This window comes from Terrapene carolina, unplaced genomic scaffold (genome assembly GCF_002925995.2).
Source record: "Terrapene carolina triunguis isolate 2854851 unplaced genomic scaffold, T_m_triunguis-2.0 Scaffold104, whole genome shotgun sequence".
Classification (NCBI taxonomy): domain Eukaryota; kingdom Metazoa; phylum Chordata; order Testudines; family Emydidae; genus Terrapene; species Terrapene triunguis.
Genome location: NW_020664455.1, coordinates 366,296 through 379,441, shown reverse-complemented (window position 1 = coordinate 379,441; position 13,146 = coordinate 366,296). Strand labels below are relative to the sequence as shown.

Genomic DNA, 13,146 nt, shown 5'->3' with positions numbered 1-13,146 from the left:
CAGTGAGTGTTACAAGGGACTTACTGTGCACAGCATTTAAATACAGGAACAATATAGCATAAAGAGCAAAAGGCTTGTTTTTGTTCTAAGTAAGTTGGAAGACCTGTAACATGGGAGACATTTTGGGATTGCTCTTCACTTTGGTTCCACTGAAAATGGGATTACATGCTTAGATGGAGTAAAGTTAATTAGCGATTAATGGGATTCCACACATGCTACTTCAGACTCTGGCTAGAGTATTGTTTCAGCTGCACTGGTGAACATTCTTTGTTATTTTGAGAAAAGCAGTAAAATGAATACAAGAAATGGGACGTTTCCTGTTTGTATGACTCCATCTCCTCCCTTGGGCAGCAAATTCCCAAGGTGAATTAGGATTCCCAAAGTGTATTTAGATGATAGAAAAATAAAGTGAAATGCCTTCATTTATACTAAAATTAGAGTGCTTCTTTTTAGTATGAGAGGGGAACATGTTTGAAAGCTAAGCTCCAAGAAGTAACCTAATTAACCACACATATATGAACTGAAGCATTAACAACAGAAAATGAATTCAGTCATTGGATGAAGATTCACATACACCTAATCTCTAAACTAAGCAGCAAATTGCACATACACAAGTGCCAGAAATTCCACTCATATTTGATCACACATTTTCATGCAACCAAGTCTCTGAAGTCTATGAATTATGGATACTGTATCATAGAGAAACAATTAATACATTTTCTTTCTGAAATGCAATGACAGATATTTTGATTTAGCATAGTGTATCGTCATCATTGCATCCACTTGTGACGCACACATTGGTGCACTTTACATGGTTCAGATTAAGAGAAAAATAGCATTCCCCAAATTTAGGGAGCAAATATATTATGACCATGCACTCGCTATCTAGTGTACTGTGAAAGGGAAAACAATATAGCCAGTCGGCTAAATGCCAGTGACTACAGAACTTGCATTTTAAACATGGCTAGGCTCAGGCTTAGAGGTATTGCCAATGTAATAGTTATAGGGGTCTCTACTGAGAACACTATATACCCATAGCTTGAGGTACCCTGTTGGGATGGATACCCAAAGTATACAGAGCTACTTAAACTTCAGCTCATGATACATCTCACACTCTGTAAATTTCAAAGCAAATCCAATTTGAAATTCATGGTACACGGTTGTAAGAGATAAGGATTAAAAGGGCTTTTTTTGAAAATTTACATTAAAAAAATGTCCCAAATGAAAACCTCATTCATTCTTCCACCATTATTAATAATGCCGCCACCACCACCACGCTTTTCATCAGTACATCTCGAAGCGCTTTACAAAGGAGGTCAGTGTCATTAATTCCATTTTCCAAGTGGGGACACTAAGGATATAGTTTCAAAGTACCATGAAAAACTGCTCCCATTTTCTATTTTATGGCAAGATCAGAGCAAGCCAGAGGGATAGGCAAACCGGATGACCACCTTGTGTGTCAAAGGATAGGGAAAGCAGTGGAATTAGTGACGGTTGTTCGTCCCCAATTGTTGATCTACCTTCCATCATGACAGTAATTGCTTAAATAGCAAGTGCTTTATTTTTGGGGTCATTAATTCAGACTGACTAAAGGTACAATGTAATAATTTAATAAAATTAATTGTCTAATATCTGGTCCTGGGCAAAATTCCACACCACTGGGAATGATCTGTGCCCTGTACAGTTCATACCTATCCAACTTCATAAATAATGTTGTTGTGTTTTACTAGTGTTCAGATGTTCTGTCATGTTTATGTACAGAACAAGCAATACAAGGTATTTGTTGCTTATCTTGTAGTTGGCCAGCAAATGCAACAACCGTGCTAAAAAGCAGAGTGGGCACATTTCAGGTTCCACAGTTCCAGAGATATTCCCTATTTTTAAAATGGGGAATTCTGTTAGAACCAGTAGAATCTTTCTAACTGGTGGAAGTTTTTAAGGGCACCCAATGTATGCTGTTTATGCTGCTTTTAGGGATTTGTCATTTATATTTTTCAGTACAACACTTTCACATTAAAAGGTGGAGAATTTTACCCCCTCCCGCTCCCAGCCCCATCCCCCCACACAAAAGAAGTCCTTCAGAATCACAGTCCTATATGCAAACTACAACTTGACAAGAAATGTATTACATAGCAAGGAGTTAGAGGTTGATCCAATATAAACGCAAGATTTTAGGAGTGTATCTTGCAACTAGCATTGCATGCCCTACTACCATGTATAGCGGGAGTGGGCAAACTTTTTGTTGCGAGGGCCACATCTGGGTAGGGAAATTGTATGGTGGCCCATAAATGCTCACAAAATTGGGGGTTGGGTGCGGGAGGGGGTGAGGTCTCCGGCTGGGGGTGCAGGCTCTGGGGTGGGATCAGAAATGAGGAGTTCAGAGTGTGGGAGGGGGCTCTGGGCTGGGGGTGCGACCGAGGGGTGCGGCGGGCGGGAGGGGGATCAGGGATGGGGCAAGGAGTTGGGGCGTGGGATGGGGTCAGGGGTGCAGGCTCCAGGCAGCGCTTACCTCAAGCAGCTCCCGGAAGCAGTGGCATGTCCCCCCCCCTCTGGTTCCTACACAGAGGTGCGGCCAGGCGGCTCTGCATGCTGCCCCATCCACAGGCGCTGCCCCTGCAGCTCCCATTGGCCCCATTTGCTGGCCAATTGGAGCTGCAGGGGCGGTGTTTAGGGTGGGGGCACCGTGCGGAGCACCCTGGCTGCCCCTATGCATAGGAGCCCGCTGCTTCCGGGAGCCATGTGGAGCAAGCCCCCGACCCCACTCCCTGGCAGGAACTCGAGGGCCAGATTAAAACGTCTGAAGGGCCGGATGCGGCCCCTGGGCCATAGTTTGCCCACCCCCGGTGTATAGAATACCCTGGAGTTTATTATTTACAATACCAAAATGCCTTCAATATTTGAATTAGGTCACTCTTCTAAATTCATAAATTGAAATATTTTTACCATACATAGTTATACATGAGATTGATATAAACTAATTTATTTACTAATAAAGCAGCAAAAGGCCATCCAGCTTCCTTTAAAATTATTTTAAACCAACTTTCCTACTGCCACTTAATCTCCTCTACCATTCTTTTGGCACACAAATCTAGCCATCTCTTGATTTTACTTATATTCATTGCTTCATTTGCTTTACTGTTTTTTTTGCTGTTTTTACTTAGTATGTTTTTACTTGGGTTTTTCCCAAGATCCTAACTCATCAATGTACTTAGTTTTCAGATGATCACTCATTAATGTGAAATAATAATAAATACTTAGGCACAAATTTTCCAACTTTTCTTCATCTTGATACTTATATAGCAACTCTCACCATGGTATCTAAAGCCTAAAGCTGACTCATTGATTCCAAAGGTTGCTACAGGTGCTCAGCAACTTTAAAAATTAGGCTATTTATTTAGTTGCTTAAATATGATTTAGGAGCCTAAAATGAAGGCACCCAGTTTTGGAAATCTTGGGTTTAAGATTTATGTAATGTTTTCCATCTGAAGTTCTTAAAGTGCTTTATGAAGGTGGGTAGATATCAGTATTCCCATTTAACAGAAAGAAAACTGAGGCAGAGAGAAGTTAAGTGACTTGCCCAAGGTCACACAACCGAATCAGTAGCAGACATGGGAATAGAAGCCAAGTTTCCTGACTCCCAGGTCCCTTATCAATCCTCCTCCTCTCTTACTTTATGTAGCACTTTTCATCCTGAAAAATCCAAAGAGATCTATCAATTTTATCATTCTTTTGAAAGTCACAATAAGATCACTGATGTCTATACTCTTCTAATGAGAGCACTGCCAAGCTAACAGGGCCCCTACTTTGTAATTAAAAGGCATTCCCTGGGGCTAGGTAAACTGCCTAACATTGTCCATACTGGAAAGAGTACTTTTCTCCATTTAATGAGGCTGCTGTTCTGAAGCGCTAGGGAGTCTCATATTGAAGATGCCATTGTGGTGGAGTTTTAGAGGGTGGGGTGGGAGGTTAGTCTGTGTGTCACGTAATGTGACTCCTTGCTTCCTTGGGGCTCAGGCTGTAGTGGGGCCTGAAGGGAGCAGGATTTAGATCACTGACTGACTGGTGAGAAGAAGTGGAGGAGAAGGATCTGAACACTGCCAAGTCCTCTAAGTGGTTTGCCCCTTAACATTCCTTCTCCCCATTGATTTCAGAGTGTTTGAATGGCATTCTTCGGTGCATCCCTTTATGGAACTGATATTAGGTTGACAGTTTGTGCACTGATTGTGGTTTGCCGGCTTCCTAACATGCGTGGGGTGATGCTGAGATTTATGGGATTGGAAGGCATTTCCCCGCCTCCCACTTCAAATCGGTTTCTCCTCTCCAACAGTTATAAGTACCATCAAAATAAAAGTCCATCTATGTCTTTTTCAACATCTCTTAACTGCCTCTTCTGATAGGTTCTCTGATTAGAAATCAGTTTTTCTGCCTTTGAGACATGGCTCAAGACAAGCCATCAGATATCTACAATCCCGTTCACAGTTATGTCACAATCATCACAAATCAAGCCTGCTCTCAAGAGGATATGTTTGTTAAGTACAAATATTTCTACACCTTTTGGGGCGGGTTGTAATTTAAGATGACTTTCACAAACTAGATACTAATCCTGAAGCAACAGATGGCTGTTACAAAATAGCACTGCAAACACTCTGAGTTGAGTCCTATCCTTAGTGAACTTCCTGCAGAGGAGGAGACAAGGGTGGACCTAGCAAAGTGTCCCACACACTGGGCTCTCATGGTGCAAAAAAGACATAAAGCGAGCTTAACCAGCCACCTGAGGATTTCCCCGGCACGTGCAATCCCCGGGTGACAGAGCTAACCTACCACCACCGCAGCATATGGGGTGGGTGGCTGGTATGCTGCCAAGCCCCACCGCTCGGTGACTGACATAACTTGTGCTGCTATCTTTGCACCCCTTCCCAGCCTCAGGTTTTGCACGGATCACAACTCAGCTGGACGCAAAGATTGGGCCTTTTATCTTTTATTTTTGTAGTAACAACAACTATACTATAAACAAAATCTAAGTTATAATGCAGCAGGCAATAAAAAAGGCATCTCGTCAAAGAAATCTAGTTTAAGAAAAGCTCTAGTGACCAGTGTCCATGGCAGGTTTAACCACAGATAAATTAGCAAACTTGAGGATCAGGGAGTTAGTTCAGCCTATAATGATCGTCACTCACACCAGATATGACATCATTATTTTTTTATACACTTCAAAAGAAGTTTTAGGTAGGAATTTAAAATGGTTATTTACTTGATTTTATGAATTACTTAGGGGATAGATGAATAGTTTATCAGGAATAAGTGTGCTAAAGTATCCGATAACTCATTTACTGTTTGACAGAGCCCTTTCTACTCATGTCACAAATTACATTAAGCAAAATGGACATCAACAGGAAGATCAGAACACAAAATCTGAACAACAGAACTTCATGTCCAGGAGAGAAGATGAAATGCTGCTCACCAAATGAACTTTGGGAGTATTATGCTAAGCAAAAGGGGTTCTACTTTCTTTTAAAACAGGGAATAAAGTTTTTGGATCAAACTCTGTTTTTGGATGTGTGTGTCCAGTCCTCACTGAATTTGACCCTTTACATTTTTTGCTTTAGAAATTAGTTTTTTATTTCCTCTGCCACTGAAAGTCTGGATTTTCCGATACAGCTTTTTACATAACATGTCCTAGGGCAGTGGTTCTCAAACTTTGTTTTCGCAGAGCACTTGAAAATTGCTGAGAGTCTCGGTGGACCACTTAATGATCTTTCAAAATGTTGCTTGTACCGTTAGCTAACTATTGTAATAGTTGGATAAAAGCGCTATATAAAAAAAACCCCTTAATAATAATTAACGTTTTTTTGGTTCTACAAATAAAAGCACACAACTCATATTTTAATATCAGTAGTCTTACCTTTCTAATGCAATGGATGTGCCCTCTCTCCCCTGCCACAGCAACCCCTGAGCTGGGGCTGGGAAGGAGGGGGGGTCTCTCCCCCGTCAGAACAGGCACAGAGCTGAGGCTGGGAAGGAGGGCCGTCTCTCCCTGGCAGCCACAGCCCTGGAGCTGGGGAAAGTCGCCTCTTTCTCTGGCCGCCGCAGCCCTGCACAACCCAAATTCTCCCCACCCCCTCTTCTCACCCCACTGCCCCCTCCCACCTACCCCTATTTCCCCCAAGGCCACCACCTCACCTTACATGTGTCTCTTCTCCAGGGTCCAGGCACCTAATTAATAGCGCCATGCCTGCGCGGCTCCACTAATTAGGTGGGTGGCCCTTCATTCTCTCATGTGCGGCCGCCCAGGCACACACCTTAGAAGGAACTATCCGCGGACCACCTGAATGGAGCTCGCGGACCACTGGTGGTCCACGGACTACAGTTTGAGAACCTCTGTCCTAGGGCTCTCATGTTAGCTCCTGACTTGCTTTGCATCATGGAGCTTGACCATGTTATAACATACCAAGCCAACCTTCACCTTTCATGCTGTACCATACATGTCATCTTGAGACACACAACTAGGACGAAGGAGAATTTATTCACAGAAGGTAGGTTTACTTACATCTCTCCTTGGAAAGGTGCCCAGCAGCTTGAACTCTCCCCAAGGGTATCCCTTGGAAGCTACAAAATCAAAGACAACCTGCAGCTTACTGCTGGCCAGGAATCGCCGCTCAAAGAACTCTCCGCTGGGTGTTCGGATACGCAGTTTGCTGACGGACTCAGTGCTCTCTTTTTTTGGCTCTGGAGGCAAAGCCTGCTCTAGAGATAGCCTGATAGCCTGAGGAAAGAAAAAGGACCATTTAGCTTCAATTTAACTACTTAGGCACGGGAGTTTTTTTATTTTTCATGTTAGAACTCCGAGAAGAATCACACGGCTCCAGAACTTTAGCTGTGCTTTATGTCTCAATGACAAAACCATTATTATGCATTTCTTAATAACAGCCCACCAGACAATTAATTAAAATAAACCCTTCCTTTATAACACATAATTAAACCTACAGTTTACTGCATGATGGAGAGAGGTAATTTAATTGTTTGGCAAAAAGGTATCAACATTTTTGATTGAGAGAATAACTGTCAAGTGCTCAATTGGTTTCTTAAAGGTTACAAATTAAAGGCACTACATGCATTCATTTTTGTAAATACTTTTTATTATCAAACTGTACTCCTCTAGGCAAAATAACTGACCATTTGAAACTAGGGAATCTCTTCCTCCCCCCAACAGCAATTCACAATGAAAACAAACCCCTACTTGTTAGATTTACTAAAAATACTTGTAACTAAAATGCTCTGATTGGGATATTTCTTCTCTATATTTAAGGCAAACAGGTTATTTAGCATATATGAGGCACGAAGGTGGGAACGGCCATAGTCATAGGAGGATCAGCAGGGAAAAAGCCAAGGCAAAAAAAGTGGATTTTAAGGATAGATTAAAGGAGGAAAGGAAAGATGCTATCCACAGAGAAATGGCTCCAAGCACCAGGATGCATTTTTGCTGCAACAGCTACAAGAAATCAGCCAATATTTAATGGCTCAGCCGAGAGCAGAGTGGGAAAGTCTTTATTTATGTGAATATAAGTAATAAAAAGTAATAGCAAAATTTTTTTTTACGTACATCAGAAGCAGGAAGCCTGCTAAACACCCAGTGGGGTGACTGGACGATCGAGATGCTAAAGAAGCACTCAAGGACGACAAGGCCATTGCGGAGAAACTCAATGAATTCTTTGTATTGGTCTTCACAGTTGAGGATGTGAGAGAGATTCCCAAACCTGAGCAATTCTGTTTAAGTGACAAATCTGAAGAACTGTCCCAGACTGAGGTGTCATTAGAGGAGGTTTTGGAACAAATTGATAAACTAAACAGTAATAAGTCACCAGGACCAGACGGTATTCACCCAAGAGTTCTGAAGGAACTCAAATGTGAAATTGCAGGACTACTATCTGTAATCTGTAACCTATAATTTAAATCAGCTTCTATATCAAATGACTGGAGGATAGCTAATGTGCTGCCAATTTTTAAAAAGGCCTCCAGAGGTGACCCTGGCAATTATAGGCCGGTAAGCCTGACTTCAGTACTGGGCAAACTGGTTGAAACTATAGTAAAGAACAAAATTGTCAGACACATTGATGAACATAATTTGTTGGTAGTCAACATGGTTTTTGTAAAGGGAAATCATGCCTCATCAATCTGCTAGAATTCTTTGAGTGGGTCAACAAGCATGTGGACAAGGGGGATCCAGTGGATATAGTGTATTTAGATTTTCAGAAAGACTTTGACAAGGTCCTTCACCAAAGGCTATTAAGCAAAGTAAGCAGTCATGGGATAAGAGGGAAGGTCCTCTCGTGGATTGGTAACTAGTTAAATGATAGGAAACAAAAGGTAGGAATAAACGGTCAGTTTTCAGAATGGAGAGAGGTAAATAATGGTGTCCCGGAGGGGTCTGTACTGGGTCCAGTCCTAGTCAACATATTCATAAATGTTCTGGAAAAAGGGGTAAACAGTGAGGTGGCAAAATTCCAGAAGATACAGAACTACTCAAGATAGTTAAGTCCCAGGCAGACTTTGAAGAGCTACAAAAGGATCTCTCAAAACTGGGTGACTGGGCAACAAAATGGCAGATGAAATTCAATGTGGATAAATGCAAAGTAATGCACACTGGAAAACATAATCCCAACTATACATATAAAATGATGGGGTCTAAATTAGCTGTTGCTACTCAAGAAAGAGATCTTGGAGCCATTGTGGATAGTTCTCTGAAAACATCCACTCAACGTGCAGCGGCAATCAAAAAAGTGAACAGAATGTTGGGCATCATTAAGAAAGGGATATATAGTAAGACAGAAAATATCATATTGCCTCTATACAAGTCCATGGTATGCCCACATCTTGAATACTGCGTGCAGATGTGGTTGCCCCATCTCAAAAAAGATATATTAGAATTGGAAAAGATTCAGAAAAGGGCAACAAAAATGATTAGGGGTATGGAGTGTCTGCCATATGAGGAGAGATTAATAAGACTGGAACTTTTCAGCTTGGAAAAAAGATGACTAAGGGGGGATATGATAGAGGTCTATAAAATCATGACTGGTTGGAGAAAGTAAATAAGGAAGTGTTATTTACTCTTTCTCATAACACAAGAACTAGGGGTCACCAAATGAAATTAATACACAGCAGGTTTAAAACAAACAAAAGGACATATTTTTTCACACGACGCACAGTCAACCTGTGGAACTCTTTGCCCAGAGGATGTTGTGAAGGCCAAGACTATAACAGGGTTAAAAAAAGAACTAGATAAATTCATGGAGGATAGGTCCATAAATGGCTATTAGCCAGGATGGGCAGGGATGGTGTCCCTAGCCTCTGTTTGCCAGAAGCTGGGAATAGGCAACGGGATGGATCACTTGATGATTACCTGTTCTGTTCATTCCCTCTGGGGCACCTGGCATTAGCCACTGTTGGAAGACAGGATACTGGGCTAGATACTTTGGTCTGACCCAGTATGGCCGTTCTTATAAAAGTAAGCAAACGTAAACATGTTTCTAAAACCTATATATATTTGATTGCCTTCTTATTCACGCTCTATATGTTGCTCGCCTCCTTAGATGGTAGCTCTTTGGGGCAGGAATTATAGCTGCCAATGGGAGCTGCAGAGGGCGGTGCCTGGAGGCAAGGGCAATGCATGTGGAGCCCTCTGCCCCCCTGCCCAAGGACCGCTTCTGAGAGCTGCGCGGGGCCCGCGGCGCCACGGGGGGCAATCCCACGGGCCAGATCCAAAGCTCTGAGGGGCCAGATCCAGCCCGCGGGCCGTAGTTTGCCCACCCCTGTAGTACAACATGAATCCTGTGGCCAGCATTTTCAAAAGAAGATGCCTGCTAAATTAGTTTGGCCTGATGTTCTAAAGGAGCCTACACGCAGGTACCTGTTGGTAAAAATCTTAACAATAATAATTGGGGTGATATGAAAAAAGGCACAAAGAGAAAGATTTTTCAAAGGCAGTTAAGTGCTTAGTTCCCATTGATTTTCAATGGGAGTTAGGCACTCAATTGCCATTTGTGTCTTTGAAAATCTTCCCCATAGTCATTTAGTGGGGGAAATGAATTACATTAAAGGGACAGAATGAGGCAGAGGCAAGGGTACAAGATCATTTAAACAATCTGCTTCTTACATGCAGACATTGAGGGAAATTATATCTCAATATAAATAATTATACATAGAGCTTCACATGGGCTTTTGCAATCCCAGGCACTTTCTGTGTGAATCCAAGAGAGTTTAACGTCCTTGTGGCTCAAATTCATTTTTATGTGTCTGCTATGAGATTATATTTTAAATAATATAATTAAATAGATTCTATTTCCTTTCTTTCCTTCCTCAACCACCTGCTTACTATCCTTCTGTTTTGACATTTCCCCACATAGTATAATAACAGATGCTACATTATTTACTGAACTCAATCAATTATATTACAGAAAAATAAACAACAGTAGCTCATTAGAGCTCTTTTCTTTGTGCAAAGAATACCTAGCTCCCCAAAGTAACCAGTCTCCAAGGCTTCAACATAAAATGACAATATACAATGGATATTCCACACCAGTGAACCAAGTTAGAAAATAATTATGAGCTGGATAACATTAGCAACTCTTGGACCTGAATAAGCAAGCTGAATTTTGTTGATAAAAAAGGATGTTCAGTATGTGAATAGATCAATAGCCAGATTTCAAATATATGGAACTGAACATAAAGCCCCTTATGTAAGCAAACACTGTTACAGAACAACAGACTATAGGTAATCCGTACACTTGAACATGGGCAGTGTTAGTAAACAGCATTGTTAAAATCTCTTTTGTTTGGCTAAGCAAACAGATCCTATTCTTTTCATTACTGCAGTTTGTATTAAAACAAGGAAGCCCAGGTATAGTTTTAATCAGGGACTGGTTTTGCTACTTTTATGTAAGAAAACAGTTTCCAAAAGGCCATTGTATTAGAAAAGGCAGGGTAGTAAGCACAGTGCAGCGGAAGGGAATTATTGTTTCTATGTGTGCACAATTACTTTTAAAGAGAGAAAGAAAACACACTAATTACATGAATTAGAAGATAAGCAAGGCAATTTCTCAACAGTCTGCTACAATACTAGTTTACGTGAGTTCAATTGCTAATAACTTTACAGAATGCAACCTGTTAATTATTCACAACAGAATTCTCACATTCCTATTTTCTGCAATACTCCTCTAGTTTCCCTCTAATGGTCTCTTACCTTAATTCCCATTCTCGACTTTTGGTAGCAACAGGAGGTAAGAGTACAGCAAGTTCTACTGTGCATTGTAGAGAAAAGGTGGAGCATCCCATGCAAAACACTTAATACTGTAGTTCTGACTAAATGAACTACAGTAACTCCTCGCTTAACGTTGTAGTTCTGTTCCTGAAAAATGCGACTTTAAGCAAAACAATGTTAAGCGAATCCGATTTCCCCATAAGAATTAATGTAAAAGGGGGGGGGGTGTTAGGTTCCAGGGAATTTTTTTTCACCAGACCAAAAAGCTATATTATATATATGTATACACACAGTATAAGTTTTAAACAAACAATTTAATACTGTATACAGCAATGATGATTGTGAAGCTTGGTTGAGGTGGTGAAGTTAGAGGGTGGAAGGGGGTGGGATATTTCCCAGGGAATGCCTTGCTGCTAAATGATGAACTAGCATTCGGCTGAGCCCTCAAGGGTTAACACGTTGTTATTGGAGCCTCACACTCTACAGGGCAGCACGAACGGAGGAAGGGGAGACAGCATGGCAGACAAAGACACATCCTGTGTGTGTAAGAGAGAGATGCATTGCCCCTTTAAGTACGCTGAGCACTCTAAGTACATTGCCTTCTTAAGTATATCAGGAAGTTGAGACAGCAGCTGCAGCCAGCAAGCTCCCTCCATCCTGAGCCCTGTCATGTCTCCCCCCTGCTCTGTGGAGATGGGGTAAGCGGGGAGCAGGGGGACACCCTGACATTAACCCCCCCCCCCCCTGCACAGCAAGCAGGAGGCTCCCGGGAGCAGCTCCAAGGCAGAGGGCAGGAGCAGCACATGGCAGTGGGGGGAGGGACAGCTGAACTGCTGGCAATTGCTAGCCTGCTGGGCGGCTGCAGCACAGGGAACTTAGGGGAGCAGGGAGCTGATGGGGGGCTGCCGTTCCACCCTGGTTCCAAGCCCCCACCAGCTAGCTGCAATGGGCTGCTCTTCCTGCAAGCAGTGGACAAAGCAGGCAGCTGCCAAACAACGTTATAAGGGAGCATTGCACAACTTTAAACAAGCATGTTCTCTAATTGATCAGCAACGTAACAATGTTAACCGGGACGACTTTAAGTGAGGAGTTACTGTATTCACAATATAACATGGTTTAAAAGTTCCTGGAAGCACTTAAATATTTCAGGTTCTTGGATGCATTTATCTTGGTCAGAAAGATGTATGCAAGGTGAATTGTTGACACAATTTGCTTGTCAAGTTTGTCTTAGAGAATACAAAATTGTGTTGGTTACCAACTTTATATTTTGCAGTTGTATAAGGCAATTTTTCCATATATCAGAAAAGTACACAGTACTAAAATGTCACCAAATATACATTTAAAAACCTACTTGAGGGCAGAAAACAAACAACAAAAAAAACAACAACAACAAAAGAAAAAAGAAAAGAAAGGAAAGGATGCAATTTAAACAGGATTTCACCAGTTCCACAGACTTTAATCATCTGGAAAATTAAATAAAAACAATACCAGATTTCAAATGTCTGACAAAAGAAGAGAGTCAGATCAAGAAAATTATATCAATGAACAGAAAAAGATGGGAAGGTATCTTGGGTTATACAAATATATAGCATTCGCAAACAAATACACCCCACAAGGATGCAGATATATCAATGCTTATTATTAATAAGGTACTTGTTAATGATGGGTGAAATTCTAGGCCCACTGAAATCAATGGCAAAAAGCCCATTGGCTTCAATGGGGCCAGCACTTCACCCTTTAAATTTGCACATCTATAGCACTTTTAATTTGAAAGTCTCATCCAAGGATCTCAAAGCTCTTTTTAATCATTAACTGACTTAGCTCCATCTCACCCCTGTGAAGAATGGATAAACATAGGGAGCATTTCATCAGCCACGGACACGCAGTTTTCT

The 13,146-nt window shown here is 41.6% G+C and overlaps 1 protein-coding gene across 1 annotated transcript in view; it reads right to left on the bottom strand.

The window, feature by feature from the left end:
• Positions 1-13,146, bottom strand: part of LOC112112195 (FAS-associated factor 1) — a 320,608-nt gene that overhangs the window by 18,168 nt on the left and 289,294 nt on the right. The window contains exon 18 of the mRNA XM_026651874.1: positions 6,548-6,763. Within this exon, the coding sequence (XP_026507659.1) occupies positions 6,548-6,763 (216 nt within the window). The remainder of the gene's footprint in view (positions 1-6,547; positions 6,764-13,146) is intronic.